Source organism: Gossypium hirsutum, chromosome A11 (assembly GCF_007990345.1).
Source record: "Gossypium hirsutum isolate 1008001.06 chromosome A11, Gossypium_hirsutum_v2.1, whole genome shotgun sequence".
In the NCBI taxonomy this organism is placed as follows: domain Eukaryota; kingdom Viridiplantae; phylum Streptophyta; class Magnoliopsida; order Malvales; family Malvaceae; genus Gossypium; species Gossypium hirsutum.
Genome location: NC_053434.1, coordinates 55903856 through 55926087, shown reverse-complemented (window position 1 = coordinate 55926087; position 22232 = coordinate 55903856). Strand labels below are relative to the sequence as shown.

The window sequence follows — 22232 nt, the reverse complement described above, 5'->3', positions numbered from 1 at the left end:
CTAAACCCAAAAATAAATTTAATCAATATTAAGTATTGCTTCCATAATTTATAATGAACATAAGCTTTTTCATTAATATCTATGTATATACACATCAACATCCATATGATTTTTTGAGGGTTTAGGGTTTTAGGGTTTATAATTAGTGTTTATATATGGTCTATATTTAGGGTTTAAGGGTTTAGAGAAAGCCATACGGCGTCGATTTTAACAGCTTGATAACTTAAATGAAAACGTCTAAATAGTTTAGTTATCAATTCGTAACTTTTCATAATTAAGTAACTAAAATGAAACTTTCTCATAGCTAAGTGAATAGTGTAGTTTATATTTTTTATAAAATCAGTTTCAAATATCAAAATAAAATCAAATTCAAAACAAAAATAAGAAAATAATATGAAAATTAAATCGGATCAAATCGAAACGAGTCTCGGTTGACCTACTCGAAAATGGATGCTCAACTTTTTGCGGCGTTTGGACAAAAAACACAGTTATAGATAAAACTTTTTGCGGTGTTTTGACCAAAAACGCCGCTATTGCTCGATTTTTAGTGGCGTTTGGACTTGAAACGCCGCTATTGCTCGGTTTTTACTGGCTTTTTCACTTGAAACGCCGTTATTGCTCGGTTTTTAGTGGCGTTTGGACTTAAAACGCCGCTATTGCTCTATTTTTAGTGGCGTTTGGACCTGAAACGCCGCTATTGCTCGGTTTTTAGTGGCGTTTGGACCTGAAACGCCACTATTGCTCGGTTTTTAGTGGCGTTTGAACAAAAAAGCCGCTATTGCTCAGTTTTTAGTGGCGTTTTATTCTAAAACGACACTGATGTGTACTTTTTGCGGCATTTTTTGTTCAAAAGCCGCTAAAAACGCCGCTAAAGCCCTATTTTTCTGTAGTGGTCACATATATTACACGTGATTTTATGTGTTTATTTTTTAATTTATTAAATAATATAATTTTATAATTTTAAAAGTTATATATTTACTAAATAAAATAAGGAGTGGTTGAATTTATAAAAGAAGTCTAGTAATTTTGATAAATAATTGAGAGAATAAAATATTTTAAAAGTGTTGGAAATAAAAAATGAAAATTTCAAAATATAATGGTAAAAAACATTTACAATTGTTTATGTTTAGAATTTTATTGAAATTAAGAACATATTTTACCCTAATATTTTTTTTTGGTGAATCATAGTAACATGATAAGGCCGAACAACAAACATGACCAACACAACTCGAATTCAGGTCACACTTGAGGTGGTAAACACCCTTAACCATCAAACCATCACATGGGTTCACGCTAATATTTTTTAATTGAGATAGCATACTACTTTACATTTAATAAACCTAAATTAAATTATAATTAGATTTAAATGTCAATTAATACATATAAATACAACTATAATAGTATTTAGATGTGAGTACAATTTATAAGTATCAATACTACTTTATGTTTAAATGTCAATTAATAATTTTAAATTAAATTATATTTATATTTATATCTCAATAAAATTTATAATTATCACATTTAATTATGCACACATACTACTCTATCTTAACCTTATACCAATATTTAGATGTTAATACATTTTTTTTTGTTATCAAAATATTAAAATGGCAATTAATAATTTTAGATCAACTGATAATTAAATTTGTAATTATCAAAATATTTAAATTATAATACATTTTGTTGTTATAATTTTAAAAATTTTATCAAACTCGTACTTTTGTATAGATTATAAATAAATATATTATTAAAGTTTTTAAAAATTAAGATAAAATTGAGATATTGAGGATTATTTTTCAAAAAAAACATATAACTTAATTGGTATAATACATAAAATTTGAGAATCAAATTTGTTATTAGACCACGTCACCTTCATTAAAATGAAGGGAATTAGTTGGGTGATATTTTGAAAGTTTTAAAGCTGAAGTAATGAAGAAAGGAACTTGAGTTATATATACTGAAATTTACCCTAGATAACAAAAAAAAAAAAAATCTCCTAAAAGTTAATTCTATAAATAAGAAGTTTTTTTTTTTTAACTCAAACTCACCAAAGCATCAAAGAGAAGAAAAAAATGAACAAGCATATCAGCTGAAGAAGAGCACCCAAAGAAAGCTTTGGGTTGGGCAGCCAGGGACTCATCTGCTCAACTCTCCCCTTTTACATTCTCCAGAAGGTTTAAATTATTTACGGTGTTCTGTTTTCATAAGTAGTTCTTTTTTTACTGCATTTGAACGAGATGATTATGATGAGAAATTGCAGGGAAACAGGAGAGAAAGATGTGGTTTTCAAGGTGCTCTATTGTGGGATATGCCTCTCTGATCTTCATATGATCAAGAATGAATGGGGTAACACTGTTTATCCATTTCTTCCTGGGTAATTAATTTCTCTTCCTTCCTTGTCCTTCTTCCAATGCTCTGACGGCCAAATTCAACAAAAATTAGTACTAAAATCAAAATACATTTGAATAACTACTAAAATAATATGCTTAAAACGAGGTTTGGTTTAAGGAATTTCACATTCTCAAGAACATCTTAAATGATATTTTTCATCTGGATTTTGAAAATTACTTTTAAGTTTCTAATCTTATATTCTTAGTAGTGTTGTTGGAAATATAGGAGTTATTCTTACTTAAGTAACGTAAGATATTTAAGAAATGCTACTTTTATATTAATTTTAGTTCATTTAAATTGTAATAATTTAATTTTATTTTGCGGTTACTCTCTATATATACATATTTGTAATTATACTTTCAAGTCATATAATTTTTTAAATATAGTTTTTATTTTAATTTCTCACGAGAGCAAAAAATGGGATGAAATTTCCCTTGCAACTCACTTCTATCTTTACAACCCATGAATATTCCTTCTCTCAAGAAATTTTCTTAATTTATCTGCTGCAGCCTCTCGAGATATAAAATTCATGGTTTTCCGCAAAGAGATAAAAGAGTTACAAACTCCATCTAACCAAAAGCTTAGAAAACAGGTTGAAGATATTATAAAGCTATAGAGCAACACCCAACCCACTCGTTGAAACACACAAATAGCAAGACCACACATTAAATCTTAACTTTTCTCTTTAAAAATCAAATGGGAATAAGTGCCGTTTCAACTTCCGGGAAAAGCGGCGGATCGTAGGTAATTTTACCCCACAAGAATAATGGTACGACTTAAAGTCGCGTGTTTGAATGATTTACAAATATAGGAAACAGTCAATTCATATATATATATATATATGAAAGATAATAATTTGATAGAATTCATCTACTTCACTATTATTTTTGAAAAAAAATATTTTTTAAATTTGATTTAAGATTTAAATATTTACTATTTTTTTTATAAATATTTTTGAGAAATTTTTTTTTATTTTAGATATTATGTTATAAAGTAAAAAATATGTTTTTAAATAATGTTTAAATTTGTTAATATTATAATATTATAATAAAAAATAAAAAATAAAAAATAAATTATTGTAACTTATTATTAATATTTTTGATATATAAAATATAATTTTTAAATATTTTTAAACAATTAATATTAATTATTTTTAAAATTTAATTTAAATATATAAACTATATTTTAAAATATTAAAATATAATCATTACAAATTTAAGTATACTAGTTTCTAATATTTTGCACATTTAATTTTTACTTAATTTTTAAATAACATATTTTAATTATTGTTACCTATCATTAATAACGATAATTTCTCTTAATTTTTAATAAATTAAAATTTTGAATTATATATAAAAAAAAGTAAACTAGAATGTTAATTTGAAAAAGAAATTAAAAAATTGCACCAATAGTTCATGATAAATAGGATAAACATATTTAATAATAGTAGTTACAAAATAATGATTGCACAAAACATTTTTTCCCTACACCAAACAAATAACATATAGATTAAAAAAATTATTTGCCACAATAAAATCAATCTCCATTTTTTTATAGGTAATTTTTCATATATAAAAAAACAATTTTTTCTTATATATTATGTATTGTTCTATTTAACTAATAACTTTATTGTTCAAATTAGCATAACTTTTTTAACCAATAATTTTAAATTAAATTACAATTATTTTTAAAGTTAATTCAATAATATGATGATAGTAAAGGGTATACTTGTTGGTTCAAAGGTTTTTCCTAACTTGTGTTTTCATAAATATTATAAATAAGTTATATACTTGAAATAAATTTCAAAAGGAAAATAATAGTATAACTTAAGCATTACATAAAATACATTGGATTATAAATAAGAATTAAAAATATCATTTGACTCTAAAAGTACATCCACAAATACAAAAGCTAAAAGATGTTTTTACGATTGGGTTCAAAAGTTTTTTTGACTCCAAAAAGATGTTTGTTTAACATTGTTTATTGCTCCAAAAGCGTATTTGATTCCCAAAGGTAATTTTGGAAAGTAATGTTAAACAAACACTAAGGACTTGTTTAGAAAACACACAATAATTGAATGAAAGTTTAATTACCAGGGTAGTAATTACACTCTTTTGTAATTACAAAGAATTGAAAATTCCCTAGATGTGTTTGGTTGATAGAGCATAATTACACCGTAATTTCATATGTCATGTTTGGTAATACAAATTATAATTAAATAGTTACATAATTTATATTTTTTTAAAATATTAATTACTATAAAAAATTATTAGTATGATAAAAAAAGAATTTATAAGCAAGTAAAAAAAATTAAAAGCAAATCATCATATGTAATTTTATCTAATAAAAATAATTTATAACATGATTACTAATAAAAATGGCAAGAAAAATAAACATCATATATAAATTTACCTAATTGTTTTAGTGCATATTTGTTGGGCTATTCCCTTTTTAATATTTAACATATATTTCTTATCATCATTTGTTGGTCTTTGATCAAGTTCATCATCATCTGAATTTGAATCTACACAATTGATATTATCAAGATCTGTGGGGTAATTCCACATATGATTGAAGTTAAAATATGCAACATGCTTATACGATCCAATATTGTTTTCTTTATGCTATACTAAGGTGATATTAATATGAGAACAGGAAAAAGTTTTAGGGGAGCCAAAATTAAATTGTCTATATCTTTATAATTTTTAAAAGATTAAATCAAAATGTTATCATTTATAGGAGAGTCCAAGTGCAATTTTATATTTACTATGTTAAAATTTAAAAAAACTTAAAAAAGGTCAAAATGACAATTTTTATTTTAAAGGGGGTGGTGCCCTTGCCAATCTCCTCTAAATTTACCTTTTATGAGAAATTTATTTTAGAACATCAAATGTATTAATCAACTTTCGAATATTTGAATATCTCAAACTAAAGAATTCAAGAACTATCTTATCTAGCATCATTTTATCAAGTGATTTGTCAAAAAAGTTATTATGTGAAAATATTCTTATTGTATCATGTTTTATGTAAATGACATCATAGCAGACTTACCGAGAGAGAAGGGGGGGGGAGGGGTTGTGATAGGCGATAATATAAAGGTAATTAAGTAATTACATGATAGCAGACTCAAATAGCAAGCCGTTTAGGATTGCTTTGTTTGTGAAAAGGAAATTTTGGATTATCATAGCGATTTTAAATAGTTTTTTTATTTATTTTTAGAATAAAATATCCATATAATTCTATAAATATTATGTTTATTTTTCTTATCTTAATTTAATATGTTGGATTAACTTTTTGACATCAAACATTATTTTTTATTACATTTCAATTTTTATTTTACAGTTGAAGTTGATCCATGCTACAATAATTGGCATTACAATAATTTTTATTTTCATATCATATTTTATAATTAAACTAGTTTTTTCTACCTGGCTATGGTAGAGTTTAAGAATAATTATAAAAATTAATTTTAATTATATTAATCATTATTATTAAACATTATAATTATACAAAATTTGAGATGAATTGATATGCAACATATGAGAAAAATTAAAACACTATACAATACAAAAAAATAACATAAACACAAAATAAATATATATGATTAGTAAGGCCACCTCAAACAATGCAGTCTAATATTAAGAAGTAAATAATTTAAATAATGTGGATTAATTTGCAAGTGATTTTATCTACATTTGAATACATCAAATATAAACCCAAAATCGAATGTCATTAGATGTGAAGTTAGATGTTTAAAAATATTATTTAAAATTAAAATAAAATTATTTTTATTTTCTAACCGGCTAAATATGAATCACTCAATGATTTAAAATATAGATAAACCCCTTTTAAATACACATTCTAAAATATTTAAAATTAAAAATGAAAATAATGATATAATAAATTATTTTTCCCTAAATTTTATTACTATAAGTTTTTTTAAAGGATATTACTATAACAAACTATTCAAATAATTGTAAGTAATAAATAAATACTGGCATAAAAAATTAATTGAAATGCAATATACAAAAGTATAATAAGTAAGATATGAATACATAAACATATCAATATATATAACACAAATATTTACGAACAAATCTTAACATGTAAAAATTAAGATAAACTTATAAAATAAAATTTATAATACTTTAAACATAAAAAATACAAAATTTTAATACATTTTCTTTATTTTTCTCTCTTCTTCCTTTTCCATTCAAACGTAAAAAGAAAAAGCAAAAAAAGCACACTTGTCACCTCAAAACATCTACAGTGTAAGCCTATGTATCTTCTTTTCTATAGTTGTTATTTTCATATCATATTTTATAATTAAATTTAAAAAATAAGAATTCAAATTGATTTCAAAAGAAATATTGTTGTGGCCCGACTCATGAAATGAAGTAATTGAACGAAAAACAAATGTATGAAAAGAAAAGAAAAGAAAAAAAAGCTAATGGGAGGAGGGATCCCGATAAAGGATGTACTTCTCCAACCAGATAAAGACATTAAAATAATGTCGATCAATGACAACTGAAGTTGACATGACTGTAAATACAAGGTTATCATTTCCCCCCGCACTATTCAATGAATTTTGCAGACATGAGATAGTTGGTGAAGTGACAGAGGTGGGAAGCAAAGTAACCAAGTTCAAAGTTGGAGATAGGGTTGGAGTCGGGTGCATGGTGGGATCATGTCGGTCCAGCCATGAATGCGCTAACGATCTTGAAAACTACTGCTCAGGGGTTATCCTTACCTCTGGGGCAAAGTACCATGATAGAACTATTACTTATGGAGTCCACTCTGATTGGATGGTGGCCGATCAACACTTTGTGGTGCTCATTCCAGATAATTTACCTCTCAATGTAGCCGCTCCTCTTTTGTGTGCTGGGATTTCAATGTATAGTCCACTGAGATATAATGGACTCGATAAACCAAGTTTGCATATTGGTGTGGTTGGATTGGGTGGGTTAGGTCATCTGGCTGTGAGATTTGCTAGGGACTAAATTCTTAGGGCTTGCTAAACTTTCAACAACTTAATGAAATCATTCTTCATTCATATCTCATAATGCTGATTACAAGGGGTATTTAATGCATGCAGTACATGCAACCTCACCAGTAACTACTAACCGAAAACTTAACAACTTACTAACTAATAACAGAAACTGTTACTCCTAACATGCCCCTTACTTATCAATTTTTCTTCTCATCAAAAACTTCTTGACTTGTATCAGTAACACAAAGCAGATCTCGAAACTTAGTGAAAATTCCCACTGGCAAAGGTTTTGTCAAAACATCAGCAATTTGGTCTGATCCCGAAACATGGCCAACTTGAAGTACACCATCTGTAACTTTTTCTCTAACGAAAAACAAATCCATCTCTACGTGCTTGAATTTTGAATGTACAACCAGGTTTTCTGCTACTGCAACAGCAGCTGAACTATCACACCATATCAATGCTTTCCTTGGAACTGGAACATGCAACTCAGTCAGTAATGACCGAATCCAAACTAATTCTGCAGCGAGATGAGCAACACTTCTATATTCTGCCTCTGCTGTTGACCTAGAGATCACTTGTTGCTTCCTTGAGCTCCAGGAGATCGGGTTCCCTCCAAGAAACACACAGAATCCTGAAGTGGACCGTCAATCATCTACATCTGAACCCCAACTAGCATCCGAGTATCCTTCAAGTAAAAACTTCGACGAACGAACAAACTTCAACCCATAATTCAGTGTGCCTTGTAGATATCTTAAGATTCTTTTCACAGCTTTGAAATGCAAATCCGAAGGTTTATGCATAAATTGACAAACTTTGTTAACAACATACGCTATGTCGGGTCTAGTAATTACCACATATTGCAAAGCACCAACGATACTTCGATAATGACTTTCATCTTCAACAGGACTCCCAGTATTAGCAGAAAGATGACCGGTGGTGACCATTAGTGTAGGAAAACTATTTGACTTCTCCATAGATGCACGTTGAAGAAGATCCAGAATGTATTTTCTTTGTGTGAGAAACAGCCCTTGTGTAGTGTACTTGACTTCAACTCCAAGAAAGTAACTTAGCTTCCCCAGATCTTTTAACGAAAACCTGGCATTTAATTGAGTAACAAAATCACCTATGAACACAGTATCATTCCCAGTAATGATAATGTCATCGACATATATCAACACATAAATCAACTGGGACTTGGTTTGAAAAATGAACAGAGAATTATCGGCTTTGGAAACTTCAAACTTCATGGACACCAGGAATTCACGCAACTTATTGAACCACGCCCGTGGTGCTTGTTTGAGACCGTACAAGGCTTTCCGAAGCTTGCAAACTAGCTGCTCACCATTTGCCCCTCGCTTTTCGAACCCGGGGGGCTGCACCATGTAGATATCTTCACTCAACTCGCCATTCAAAAAGGCATTATTTATGTCTACCTGTCGAAGTGGCCAGTTAGACGACATAGCTAAGGCAAGTACAACCCGAATTGTAGTTGGTTTAACAACCGGGCTGAATGTTTCTTGAAAGTCGATACCAGCTTCCTGCAAGTAGCCCTTAACCACAAGCCTACCCTTATATCGAGCAATAGACCCGTCTGCATGTTTCTTCAGTTTAAAAATCCATTTACAACCAACGGCTCGTCGTCCTTTAGGTAGTGGCACGAGATCCCAGGTTTGGTTAGCTAGCAAAGCATCATATTCCACTTTAGCAGCGTCTGTCCATGCCGGGCTTTGAAACGCCTCACTTATCGTCAAAGGCTCCTTTTGAGCCAATACCGAAGCTAAAACTTTCGGTTTAAAAATTCCATTCTTTGAACGGGTCTGCATGGGGTGCATATTAACATTCAAAGGAGCTTCAACTTGACATTCACTCTGTCCATGTGTCAACGAAATTTCTGACCGACACTCATTTGGACCACATAATGGAGAAACCTCTGTTGGAAGAGAGATACCACCTAACGAGCTGGAACAAGGAGGAGTATGATGTGATGGAACTGAAGAACATGCCATTGGAGATGTCCTAACCAATCGTGTGTCTGCTTGTGTTAAACCTGTTTCAGGAAAATTATGACGCATAATAATAGGGAGCATGGTCTGCTGTTTACAAGAGTCCTTCATGACATTGTTGTGGAACTTTGAACAAAAACCACCATGGAACGGAAATCTTTCCTCATCAAACCGAACGTGCCGAGAAAGATACACCCTACCATCATCAACAAGACACCGAAACCCTTTTATATTCGGGGTACTCCCAAGAAAAACACAAACTTTTGACCTGTACTGTAGCTTGTATTGCTGAAAAGGTCTCAAATCAGGATAGCAAGCACAGCCAAACACCCGAAGAGTAGTATAGTCAGGTTTGTTACCATGAAGTTTCTCATACGGACTCATTTGATGTAAAACTAAGGTAGGCAGTCTATTTACTAAATAAACAGCATGTGCAAAAGCATAATACCAGAACTTCAATGGTACACCAGATTGAGCTAGAAGAGATAATCCCATATCAACAATTTGTCTATGCTTCCTTTCAGCCACTCCGTTCTGCTCGGAGGTGTATGGACAAGTAACCCTATGTTGAATACCCAGTCGAGAAAACTCTTTTGTCAAAACACGATATTCTCCCCCACCATCTGTTTGGAACATCTTGATAGAACAACCAAATTGAGTTTTTACCATCTGATGAAAATTAGCAAAACAAGAAGCAACTTCAGATTTATTTTTAAGAAAGTAGATCCAAGTATATCTACTGTACATGTCAACAAAGGACACGTAATAGCAAAACCCATTGGAAGGCACATGAGCTGGCCCCCATACATCAGAAACTACAAGCTCAAAAGGAATCTTGTACACTGTAGTGGAAGCAGGAAAAGGAAGCTTTTGAGCCTTGCCCATTTGGCAGGCCGTACATATAGTAGGTAAACTATTTTGTACAAACGAGATTTTACAAGATTTTAACACTTGAGACAAGACATTAGAGCACGGATGTCCAAGTCTATTGTGCCATAAAACTGCAGAGGAAAGTTGGGTACTGTTTATTGAGCACGAACTAGGCTTCGAAAGAAAACTTGTACTATCGAAAGTAGACTTGGACAGCTAAAAACGGTAGAGACCTTCATGCATGTGGCCCTCGAGAAGGATCTTTCCTGTCTGAATGTCCTTCACAAAACAGAGAAAAGGATGAAACTCAAAAAAGACACCGTTATCTTTTGCAAACTGTCCCACAGATAACAAATTTTTGCACACTGTAGGAACATGTAACACACGCTAAAGATGAAGAAGCCTAGAGCCAGCCAGAATATTAGAAGATCCTATATTAGCGATAGGTGCTGACTTACCATTGCCCATAACAACCTGACCTGCACCTGTATAAGGAGTCACTGACATAAGAGCGGATCTGTCAGGTGTAACATGATTTGTTGCACCAGAATCTGGATACCAGGTTTGATCAGCTGATGATGACGATGAAGTTGACAGTCGAGAGCACGAACCAGAGCAATTAAGTACAGAAGAGCAAGCCGTGGAGGAAGGAGCAAACTCGTGCACTTGATGAAAATTGACTGAAGGGTTTTGTCCAAAATAATTCTCATCAAATCGATGATAACAATTTTGTACAATATGACCAACCTTACCACAAAGTTGACACTGTGGTCTAGAACGAGACCATCCTCGACCAGTGCCTCTAGTTCTGCCACGCGACCAACTGCGAGTCGAACCACGAAAACCTTGTTTTGAGTCCTGAGCATAAGAAGGTTTCGAACTATCTGCATCATCTTGATATTTAGTTAAGTTTGCCTGCAAAGGAGTTTCTGACAAAACAGCCAACTGTCTAGCCTCAAAATCAAGAAGCATATCAGTCAGCAAGTCCAACGAAACTGAAGCCGCAGACGCAAAAACACGAATAGACTCATATTCAATGGGAAGCCCAGACAGAATAACACTAACTTGCTCTTTTTCCGTAACATCACTGCCAACAGCTGTTAAGCTATCAGTAAGAGTCTTGACCTTATGCAAATATTCTTTAACATTTAAACTACCTTTCTTGATCGAGTATAATGCATGACGCATACTCGAGATCTTAATATTCGACGTAGCGCCAAACCTTCTTTCAATGGTGTTCCAAATATCAAGACTCGTTTTAGCTGTAGTTAGATGAACCAAAACCTCGTCCCTGACAGTCGAAACAAGCCAAGCAGCAAGAAACTTATCCTGTTTCTTATGAACAAGAAAACGAGGATTATCAACAACACGACCATCAGCCTTTACAAGAACAGCAGGAGGAACAGAAACCGTGCCCAAAACAAAGCCTTCAAGCCCATATCCTTCAAGAATCAGCAACAACTGATGTTTCCACAGCAAGAAATTATGGTCTGCAAGTTTGACCGTGTCATGCTTGGTAAAATATTGAACGGTTGAAGATCCACCAACGCCAAGATCCTGCGACTGAGTTGCTCCACCAATATTTGAACAATTATGCGGAGTATCTGCACTTGGCTCCATGAGAAAACAAAAAAACAACAAAACTATTTGATGAGAAAAAAAATTTGGCTCTTGATACCATGCTAAACTTTTAACAACTTAATGAAATCATTCTTCATTCATATCTCATAATGCTGATTACAAGGGGTATTTAATGCATGCAGTACATGCAACCTCACCAGTAACTACTAACCGAAAACTTAACAACTTACTAACTAATAACAGAAACTGTTACTCCTAACAGGGCTGATTCCTTTTTGGTTAACCGAGAACAAGATCAGCTTCAGGTTCCTATTTGAATGTTCAAATTTATAGCTTTTAACGTTAAAAAAGAAAGTAATTATATATGTTGGTTGTTTAGGCTGCGATGGGAACAATGGATGGTATACTGGATACGGTATCTGCGAAACACCCTCTGCTACCATTGCTTGAGCTGTTAAAGAAACATGGAAAGCTTATTCTTGTTGGAGCTCCAACGCAAGCGCATGAGCTACCAGCATTTCCTTTGCTCGGTGGTAGAATACAATATATAATTGGTTGTTGTTAAGTTTGGTAGTGAGCAATTACTATGACATTAAGCTTAAATGTTTGATTATGGCAGGGAGGAAGCTAGTTGGTGGAAGTGTCATTAGAGGGATGAAAGAGACGTAAGAGATGCTTGATTTTGCAGCCAAACACAATGTGAAGCCGAAGATTGAAGTTGTGGCAATTGATTATGTGAACACTGCCATACGCCGCCTTGAAAAAACTAATGTTAAATATCGATTTGTCATTGATATTGAGAACACATTGAAGCCATCGTCTAATTAATATGGAATTAAAGCTGTACGTTATAATATAATATTATTTGTATTGCATGCATATGAAAGGATGTTAGAGATATTAATCACTACTATAAGTTTTTGTTGTAAACAGATTTGGGCTTGTTCAACTTTAATGGATATATTCTACAAAAAAAAACTTTAATTGGTATGATTTGTTATGGCACCATATTCTTATGTAAACATAATCTAGATTATACATAAATCATTTAATATTATGTTGAAAGAATAAAGAAAATATTAAAAAGAACTTGCCTTTGTATTAATTTAGATTAATTGCCTCTATTATATATCCTCGATAGGTTAATATTTGTAACACAGTGTCTACATTTGCTTATTTATGATAATCTTGTAACTTTTTGTATTAACTCGGACTAATTGTTTTGACCATGGTGTTGTCGTCAATATAAGTAAAGAGAATGTAAGATATGTCCCCTCATTTCACTTGAGATAATGGATCCTCTCTAAACCACTCTACTGCCTTTGTATGTCTTATGCTATACTCAAATATCTTACCTTAAATATCCATCAATATATGCCCATTTCGTAGTCTAAAGATTACTTAGACTATTGACAGATGAAAATATTTTCATAAATACTTAAATGAAATACCAAATGGAACTCTCATAATAAGTTTCATATTCAGTGTACTTATTCTTGCAACAAGAACTCACATGTTATCCTTAAGCATCTTGTGCTTCAGCTCATGATATCAATTGCATGCATCCTATTGAACACCTTTCACCCAAGTTCATACAATAACCTGAGCAAAGGATGTCACATTTGAGCATTACACTCACTAAACTTGAACATCATCTAATTCAATTCATTGAAACCAAATTAATCTCATTTGAAGTGGTTCGAGCAATTCCCAAGCTATCTTCAAAGTTTGGTTGTAATCGGGGCACATTTTAAATACTTTCGAAGCAAAACGGACCAAATTGAGTGGTTTGAAGCAGTTGTTTTGATACAACCATGTAACACTCCTAACCTAGCCTAGACGTTATGGCCGAATTTGGGTGTGTTACGAAGAAGGGTTTTAAACTATATCTTTTAAGTTAAAACGTATCGTTTTATTAGTTTACCAATCGGAGTCTTAATATCCAGAAAAACTTGAGTTTATAATCTTATTTGAAACCATTTTAAGTTATTAAGAATTTACAGCGGAGGTTTGAAAATCATTTTATTCAAAATCAAGCTCGTGTTTCCATTGTTAAAACCATTTGTTTGTGTAAAGTGTTTTTGTCAACATTGCAAAAAAGAAAGCAACAAAATCCAAATCCAAAAGTTAAAACCATACAGTCCAGAGAGTCCCGAAAATTGTAAACTCTAAAAAAACAAACCAGATTTTAAAATAAAATCAATTTTACTAAATAAAAACAGTTCACTGTCGAGTGGTCACCGCTGAGCCTACGTTGCACTGACCCGCCTAAGTCTGTGGATTACCTAAACAGAATAGACATACAGATATGTAAACTCAGTGTATAACCCAACAGAAATTGTCATGCAACATACATAGAATTTTATATATAGCCAGATACAGATTCGGACCTAAGTCTATAACAATAACAAATATCCGAATCAGATAACAGATCAGACGTACAGAATCCTACTCCCATCCTCTACACACCATCTCCGTCTATCTCATCACACCATATGGGGTTAAAAACACCAACCCATCCCTATACACCATATAGTGTCGATGCGACACATAACTGATAATATGCAGTCAATCTGCCAGAATATAGGCGAAAGGTGGCCGTACAGATCACTTCCTCCAGAAATACAAATCCCACTCTAAACAAAGATACAAAATACAGATGCAAAAATAATAGAATAAACATGCTTAACATGCTCGTACACAGATAAATACATACTTAACAGTACAGTCAGGCATACATATAAGTTTCTACTCAAATTAGATTATCAGAGTATTAGATCACATGAAATAAGGTTTGGTTAGGCCTTACCGACCTTACGGTAGGTCCACAGCCAATTGGAACGACCTGTGCGAACCTACGAAAAATTTCAAAATTCTGGGTCCACACGCCCAGAATGGTCTTGCCTGTATGGTCCACACACCCAACCTGGCCTAGCCTGTGTGGCCCATACGGTCATGTAAAGCGCACGGCCACACCTTTTTTAGTCACATGGCCAGGCACACGCTCGTGTGGCATCGATATCCCCATTTTTTGACTTTCGCCAAACTTCGATTTTTTTTGTTTAAGGTACGCACTTGGTACGGTTTTGATGCTATTGCCAACTGGAGCTAACCAGAACCTAAAATCCATATCACATTCTCCCTAAAATTAGTTTTAATCCATAGCTAAACCGAACCAACAAAATCAAAAACAATAGAATCCAAGTGTTTGATACTTACCCAACTTCTAGAACAAACCCGACTACAATTCTAAAAAAGGTGAATTCTGTTCCTTATGATTTGCTGCCAACAACCCAAAACCACATTATCGAAAAGAAAAAGGATATAATCAATTTAGAGCAGCTAAAGAAAAATGATTCTCTAACCTACACGAAAAAAATCACCCCTTACACTTACCATGCCATACAACAACACCGAAGATCTGGAATGCCAAGATTGAATGACAAGACTGCGACAGAGTTCAGAAGGTAAGGAAAAAGGGTATTTTGCCAATTAACAGGAAAAACGTCAAACTTGGAGATTTTTGGAGGTGAGAGAAAAATAAGATAAAAGAATTAAAGAAAAGGAAAATGACAACATATGCCTAATTTTCCTCCCACTCCCCACAAACCCACTAAATCTCAACTACCACAAATTTTCGATTCATCCAAACCTTTATCATACACCCGAAGCAAAAATTATCACCCTCGCTCATGCAAGGATTTGAACACAAGACCTCCAACACACTAATTCCTTACCACTCGAACCAGCAAGCTCATTCTGATATAGGTTAACAAAGAATATTACATAAGCTTACCCAGTAGAGATAAGGCTAGGATTAAAAATAACAGAATTTACTAAAAGTAGGACTTGAACCTAAAACCTCACACACACCCCCAAAACGCTTAGTCACTAAAATGGATACACATTTATGTCAAGATTTATAGAAACAGAAATAAATTATTCAAGGCGTTACAACTCTACCCCCTAAAAGAAATTTCGGCCTCGAAATTTACCTGATCCAAATAGATGAGGATATTACTGACGCATCGAGTCATGAGGTTCCCACGTTGCTTCCTCAGTGCCATGATTTCGCCACAAAACCTTTACCAACAGAATGGACTTCCTTCTCAGAACCTTAATATCTCGATCCAAAATATAAACCGAATCCTCCTCAAATGTCAAGTCCAGTTTAATCTCGATCTCCTCAATAGAGACAACGTGAGATGGATTAGACCAATACCGCATCAACATCAAGACATGAAACATGTCATGTATATGGTCTAACTCTAGAGGTAGCTTTAACTGATAAGCAACCGGTTCCACATGCTTTAGAATTCAATATGGCCCAATGAACCTAGGGCTCAACTTGCCTTTACGACCAAACCTCAAAACTTTCTTTCACAGAGATACCTTAAGGAATACGAAGTCACCCACAGTGTACTCAATATCTCTCCTTTTTAAATTCGTATAGTACTTCTGCATATTAGAAGCCGTCTTCAGACGATCCCGAATCAGTCTAACCTTATCTTTAGTCTTGGAAACCAACTTAGGACCCAAAATCCATTGCTCACCCAACTCAGTCCAACATAGTGGAGTATGACACTTACGACCATACAAGGCCTCGTAAGGTGCCATCTGAATACTAGACTGGAAACTATTGTTGTAGGCGAACCCAGCTAATGGTAGAAAATCTTCCTAATTACCTCTGAAATCAATCAAACAACTCCGAAGTATATCCTCCAGTATCTGAATCACCTTCTCAGACTGACCATTGGTCTGAGTATAGAAAGCTGTACTAAAGTCCAATCTCAAACCCAAAGTTTCATGCATATTCTTACAAAATTGAGAAGTGAATCGAGGATCCTTATCAGAGATTATCGAAATTGAAACTCCATGTAGCCTTACAATCTCAAAAATATAGAGCTTCGCTAACTTTTGCAGAGAGTAGTGCATCCGAACTGGAATAAAATGGGTGTACTTAGTCAGTCGATCTACGATAACCTAAATAGATTCCTTCTTAGTAGGTATCAATGACAACCCACTAATGAAGTCTATCGTCACCCATTCCCATTTCCATAAGAGAATCTTAACAAGTTGAAGCAAACCCGAAAGCAACTGGTGCTCAGCCTTAACTTACTGGCACGTCAGACAACGAGAAACAAAATCTGTTACCTTTCATTTCAATCCAAGCCACCAGTATAGCTCACGAATATCCCAATACATTTTATTACCATTAGGATGCATAGCATAAGGGTTATTATGCGTTTCCCTCATAATCGACTATCTCAGATCAGAATCATTCGGTGCACAAACTCGTCTTCGAAAACACAAAACTCCATCCTTATTCAGTCCAAAATCAGAAGTACTGCCACTCTCAATCTGACGAAACCGTAGGCCTAGAAACTCATCCCCCAACTATTTTTCTCGCATCTGTCCAATCCAAACTGGCTTAACTTGTAAATTGGCTAATAGACCCCTATCATTAAACAAACTGAGACGAGTGAATATCGCCCTCAAATCAGCCATTGCTCTATGACTGAGAGCATCAGCCACCACATTGGCCTTATTAGAATGATACTCTATTGTGTAGTCATAATCTTTGAATAGCTCATCCCATCGACGCTACCTAAGATTCAACTCCTTTTGAGTAAGGAGGTACTTGAGACTTTTGTTGTAACACCCCGTACCCGAGACCGTTGCCGGAGTCAGACACGAGGGGTTCACAGACTAAATTCGCTTACTATCGCAATCCATTTTAAATTTTTCCAGACAACTGGCTAACTGTGTCGCTGTCACCTTAAAAATCATATCTTGAGTTTCACAACTCGAAAATCAGTTTCGTGATTTTTCCCTAAAACTAGACTCCTATGTCCATCTACATATTTTTTTCTAGAATTTTTGGTCAGGCCAATTAGTACAGTTTATTAGTTAAAATCTCCCCTGTTACAGGGTGCGACTACACTGACCTTCATGCATTACAATTTGGATATCTCCCTGTACAGGGCTTCAATACTGATGCCGTTTGTTTCTATAGAAACTAGACTCAGAGAGGAATCTATACATATATGGCATGACTCCTAATTATCTCTGGTTAATTTATAATGAATTTCCAAATTCGGAACAGGGAATCCAGAAACTGTTCTGGCCCTGTCTCACGAAAACCTAATTATCTCTTAACATACCACTCATATGACCGTTTCGTTTCTTCCATATGAAAGTGAATTCATCAAGGTTCATTTAAATAATTGATTCACTATTTAATTCTATTCCTACTATTTTTAGTAATTTTCCAAATCTACATCACTGCTGCTGTCAGCATCTGCCTTTAAGGTAGACTTTACCTATTTCATAGTTTCCATGATTCAACTAGCCCTTTTAGCATAAATAGCACAAATTATGATAGTGATTAACCATTCCCATGGCCAATCCTTGTTAAGCATATCCACACCTCTCAATAACCATATCCATACCAAATGATTATAACATTATACTCAAACATTTATAAGCCATTTTCGGATGGCTATCCAAAATTATACAAATCTAAAGGGTCCATGACCCACTACAAAAAGGGTAGTCCTATACATGCCATTTTCAGAGTTCAACCAAAAGTGTACCAAAAGGGTTTTGATAGTGTGGGTGACTTCGACTTCAATAATCCCGAGTCCGATAGCTGACGAACCAAAATCTATAAAACAGAGATTCAAAGAACGGAGTAAGCATTTAATGCTTAGTAAGTTTTAAGCAAGACAAAGTGTTCTCAATCACTATTATTGGTCATTCATTTCAACTGTTCGATGAAGTTAATCTAGAGCTTCATCTCGATCTATAATATCATTAAACGCAACACTTGGCTGCCACATATATACTTTCGAATAATAATGACCTAGATGGTCAAATATTTCCAAAGCACATTCTTCATCGATTTTCAACTTTCAATAATCCTTTCCACTTGTTCATAATCACATCCATACTTTTAAGTATTTCAACATGACAAGTACTAAATTACCATAGGCACATAAAGAACCAACATATTCCTTATCACATATATGTAAGCTTACAAATCATAATCCTTACCTTGTACTGGCACATCTAGCTCAACCCAACCCATACTCAGATCATAAGGCTTTTGGGCAGAATATGCACTAATACATAAGAATATTTCATCGCATACTTTATTATACAAACATACCATTACCAATTAGATCATTCTCACATTTGGAGTTATAATATTAATCACATTTTCCTACCTCTTTGATACTGATAATTCACCTCGAAATCACTCCACCGATGAGTAAGTAATACGTACCTGAACATCTTGAATACATAATACTTATTTGATGGTAACTTAATGCAGATACTCAATATCAAAGTCTTACTTGAATCCTAGCATTTAGCCATCGGGTCTTTAAAGCTCGGATATAGTACGAGCACGAAGCCTACGGACATTAATCAGGATAATATTCTCGCATAAAGCCTGCGGGGTTTTAACCCGGATATAGTACTGACACAATTGCCCTTCGGGACTTATCACATTTATACACTTCCACATCCATCACATTGGCCATTCGGCCTTATCACATATATACACTTTCACATTCATCACATTGGCCATTCGGCCTTATCACATATATGCATTTTCACATTCATCACATTGGCCATTCGGCCTTATCTCAGATATGCATGTTCATATTCATCACATTGGCCATTCGACCTTATCACACATACACATGTTCACATTCATCACATTGGCCATTCGGCCTTATCTCATATATGCATGTTCACATTCATCACATTGGCCATTCGGCCTTATCACACATACACATGTTCACATTCATCACATTGGCCATTCGGCCTTATCACATATATATACACTTTCACATTCATCACATCGGCCATTAGGCCTTATCACATATATACACTTTCACATTCATCACATCGGCCATTAGGCCTTATCACATATATACACTTTCACATTTATTCAAATATACTTCACATACCACATATACTATCATGTACAGACTTGGTCTTGGCTGAATCTACATCCATCACTTTCCAATAAATAATTCAATTTTACGCCATACTATCATTTCATATTCGAATACTCATAAGCTTACAATATCACGATTTAGAATTCAAGTATGGGTTTAATCAATAGCTTATGAGCAACTAAAACAAGTTTTATCCATGTTTACAACAAAATCACATATTCACTACGAGCTATTTTTCCTGAGCAATGGTCACTAAATTATTTATAACCGGAGCTACAAAACTCCAAATCACTTTCCGTTAATTTTTCCTGAATATAGACTCGTATATCTTCCATCCATAAAATTTCCAGAATTTTAGGTTTGGCCAATCAATACCAGATTTTTCTTAAAGTTTCCCCTGTTTCACTGTTTGACTAATCTGACCACTCTTCACTACGAATCAAATTTCTCATTTTACAGAATTTAAAATGTGTTGTATTTGATTTCATTTGAAACTAGACTCATTAAGGAGTCTAATCATATAAATTTTATCTTAGAACCATTTTTTACAAATTATAACGATTTTCTAAAAACAGAATAGGGGATTTTGGAGTCATTCTGACACCGTCTCACACAACTTTAAATATCTCTTTATAGGAAATTTCTTTGCTCACAAGGTCTCTTTTATAAGAAACTAGACTAATTAAGCCTTGATTACATATTTTATTCAGCCTATAATTCCACACCAACAATTTATAGTGATTTTCTAAAATCACGTTACTGCTGCTGTCCAAAGCAAATTATTACAATTTGCTCTTAAATTTCCAAGTCCAAACACATATGAACTTACCATTTGAGTTTAAGACATATCATGGCCACATCATATCTTATTAAATCAACTCATTATGTCCTATTATGATTGAATTTACTCAATGTTTAATCACTTAAAACTTACCTCGGATGTGGTCGAACGATTTCGGCGGCTATTCGATCATTTTTTTCCTTCCATTTATCGGATTTAGTTCCCCTTTGCTCTTGAGCTTAATTTAACAAATAAATTGATTTAATCATTTGAACATCGAAAAGAGAAAATCAAGGTACTTAACCCATATATATATACATTAGACATTAAAGTCACATACATATGAAATCATGAATCAACTCAACATATTAACCCACACTCTCTTTTAGCCGATTGTCTACGCCAAGATTAAGCCACCAATATGCTTACTTATGGCCGAACATACACATCAACTTATGTACTCATTCATGTGGCCGAACATACATGTCTATGTTGAGGCCGATTGCAACACTTAATACATTCTACAAGTATGGTCACTTGTATTGACTAAACACCATTTTGTTTCAAGTTCAAAACTTGGCCAATACACATATATACACTAGTAAAGCATCCTCTCCCTTTCCATCAATTCAACACATGCATTACTCATTAATATACAAAATTATATTCGGCCTTAGCACACAAGTTGCTAGCCGATTCTTCTCCATCTAGCAACTAATGCACATATGTGCTCATTTGTTAGACTCTACTTCATCTAACAACAACCATATTTTCCCTTCTACTTCCTACCATGGCCGGATGCTCAAGATACCTCAATATCGAAACTTTTAGCTTGGATTGCTTAAAGAACTTGGTGATGAGTTCAAATTTACCTAACACCTCAAGCCTCATAACACATCTATATAGCTAACATGCTAATAGTCTCAAGGCTTCAACTAAAACTTTTGAAGCCTCTTAGTCGAATACTAACTCTCTAATAATCCCAAATCCATCCATGAGATAGTTAGAATTTAGACTAATCATCCAAGGGATGTATGAACTTTCAAAGCAACACTAAACATACCTTAATCTAGTGAGCCTTCATAGCCGATTTTTTCTCCAAGCTCATTCCCTTCCTTTCTTTCTTCTATTCGGCCAAAGATGTTCAAGGATAAACACTTTTTTTTTCTTTGTTTCCTTTCTTCCATTCACGGCAAAGGGGGGCATGGATGAGACCATTTTTTTTCATCACTCCACCTTTTTGCATTACTTTAATCCTAACCCCTTTTTTTTATTCTTTCTAACATAACTCACAAACACAACATGTTTGCAACATGTTTCCACCCATAGCATGGCCGGCCACTATGCTTTAATTTTGGGTAATTTGACATGCAAACCCATCATTTCACAACATGCATTATTAGGCCACTTTACATTTGCCTAGCACATTTCCAAATTTTCTCACATAAGTCCTATTTGATAAAATTCACTTACTATTAACAAAATTCAAACATGAAATTTTCACACATGCATATGTACATATAATGAGCATCAACTATGACGGTTAATTATCTTTATGACTCGGTTTAGTGGTCCCGAAACCACTTTCCGACTAGGGTCACTTTAGGGGTGTCACATTTGTGATCTGTGTAGATAATACACCT

General features: G+C 33.5%; 2 protein-coding genes and 1 pseudogene across 2 annotated transcripts; 2 read left to right on the top strand and 1 right to left on the bottom strand.

Annotated features, from left to right (window-relative positions):
• Window positions 1-1986: 1986 nt before the first annotated feature.
• Window positions 1987-12783, top strand: LOC107897522 (probable mannitol dehydrogenase; annotated as a pseudogene).
• LOC107897517 (probable mannitol dehydrogenase) lies at window positions 6646-7444 on the top strand. The gene has a single exon (XM_016823003.2). The coding sequence runs from the start codon at window positions 6912-6914 to the stop codon at window positions 7389-7391; it is 480 nt and encodes a 159-aa protein (XP_016678492.1). The 5' UTR covers window positions 6646-6911; the 3' UTR covers window positions 7392-7444.
• A 3072-nt stretch (window positions 12784-15855) lies between the features above and the next one.
• LOC107958772 (uncharacterized) lies at window positions 15856-16650 on the bottom strand. The gene is made up of 3 exons (XM_016894630.1): window positions 16524-16650; window positions 16231-16346; window positions 15856-16122 (listed from the first exon to the last, which is right to left on the bottom strand). Exons 1-3 carry the CDS (start codon window positions 16648-16650, stop codon window positions 15856-15858), a joined length of 510 nt encoding a protein of 169 aa, XP_016750119.1.
• Window positions 16651-22232: the final 5582 nt, after the last annotated feature.

Coding starts and splice junctions, on each gene's coding strand:
- LOC107897517 (XM_016823003.2), top strand. CDS start 6,912: ATGACAACTGAAGTTGACATGACTGTAAATACAAGGTTATCATTTCCC.
- LOC107958772 (XM_016894630.1), bottom strand. CDS start 16,650: ATGCATGAAACTTTGGGTTTGAGATTGGACTTTAGTACAGCTTTCTAT. Junction 16,347..16,523: donor TTGTTTGATTGATTTCAGAG/GTAATTAGGAAG, acceptor CCAAGACTAAAG/ATAAGGTTAGACTGATTCGG. Junction 16,123..16,230: donor GTGACTTCGTATTCCTTAAG/GTATCTCTGTGA, acceptor GTTGCTTATCAG/TTAAAGCTACCTCTAGAGTT.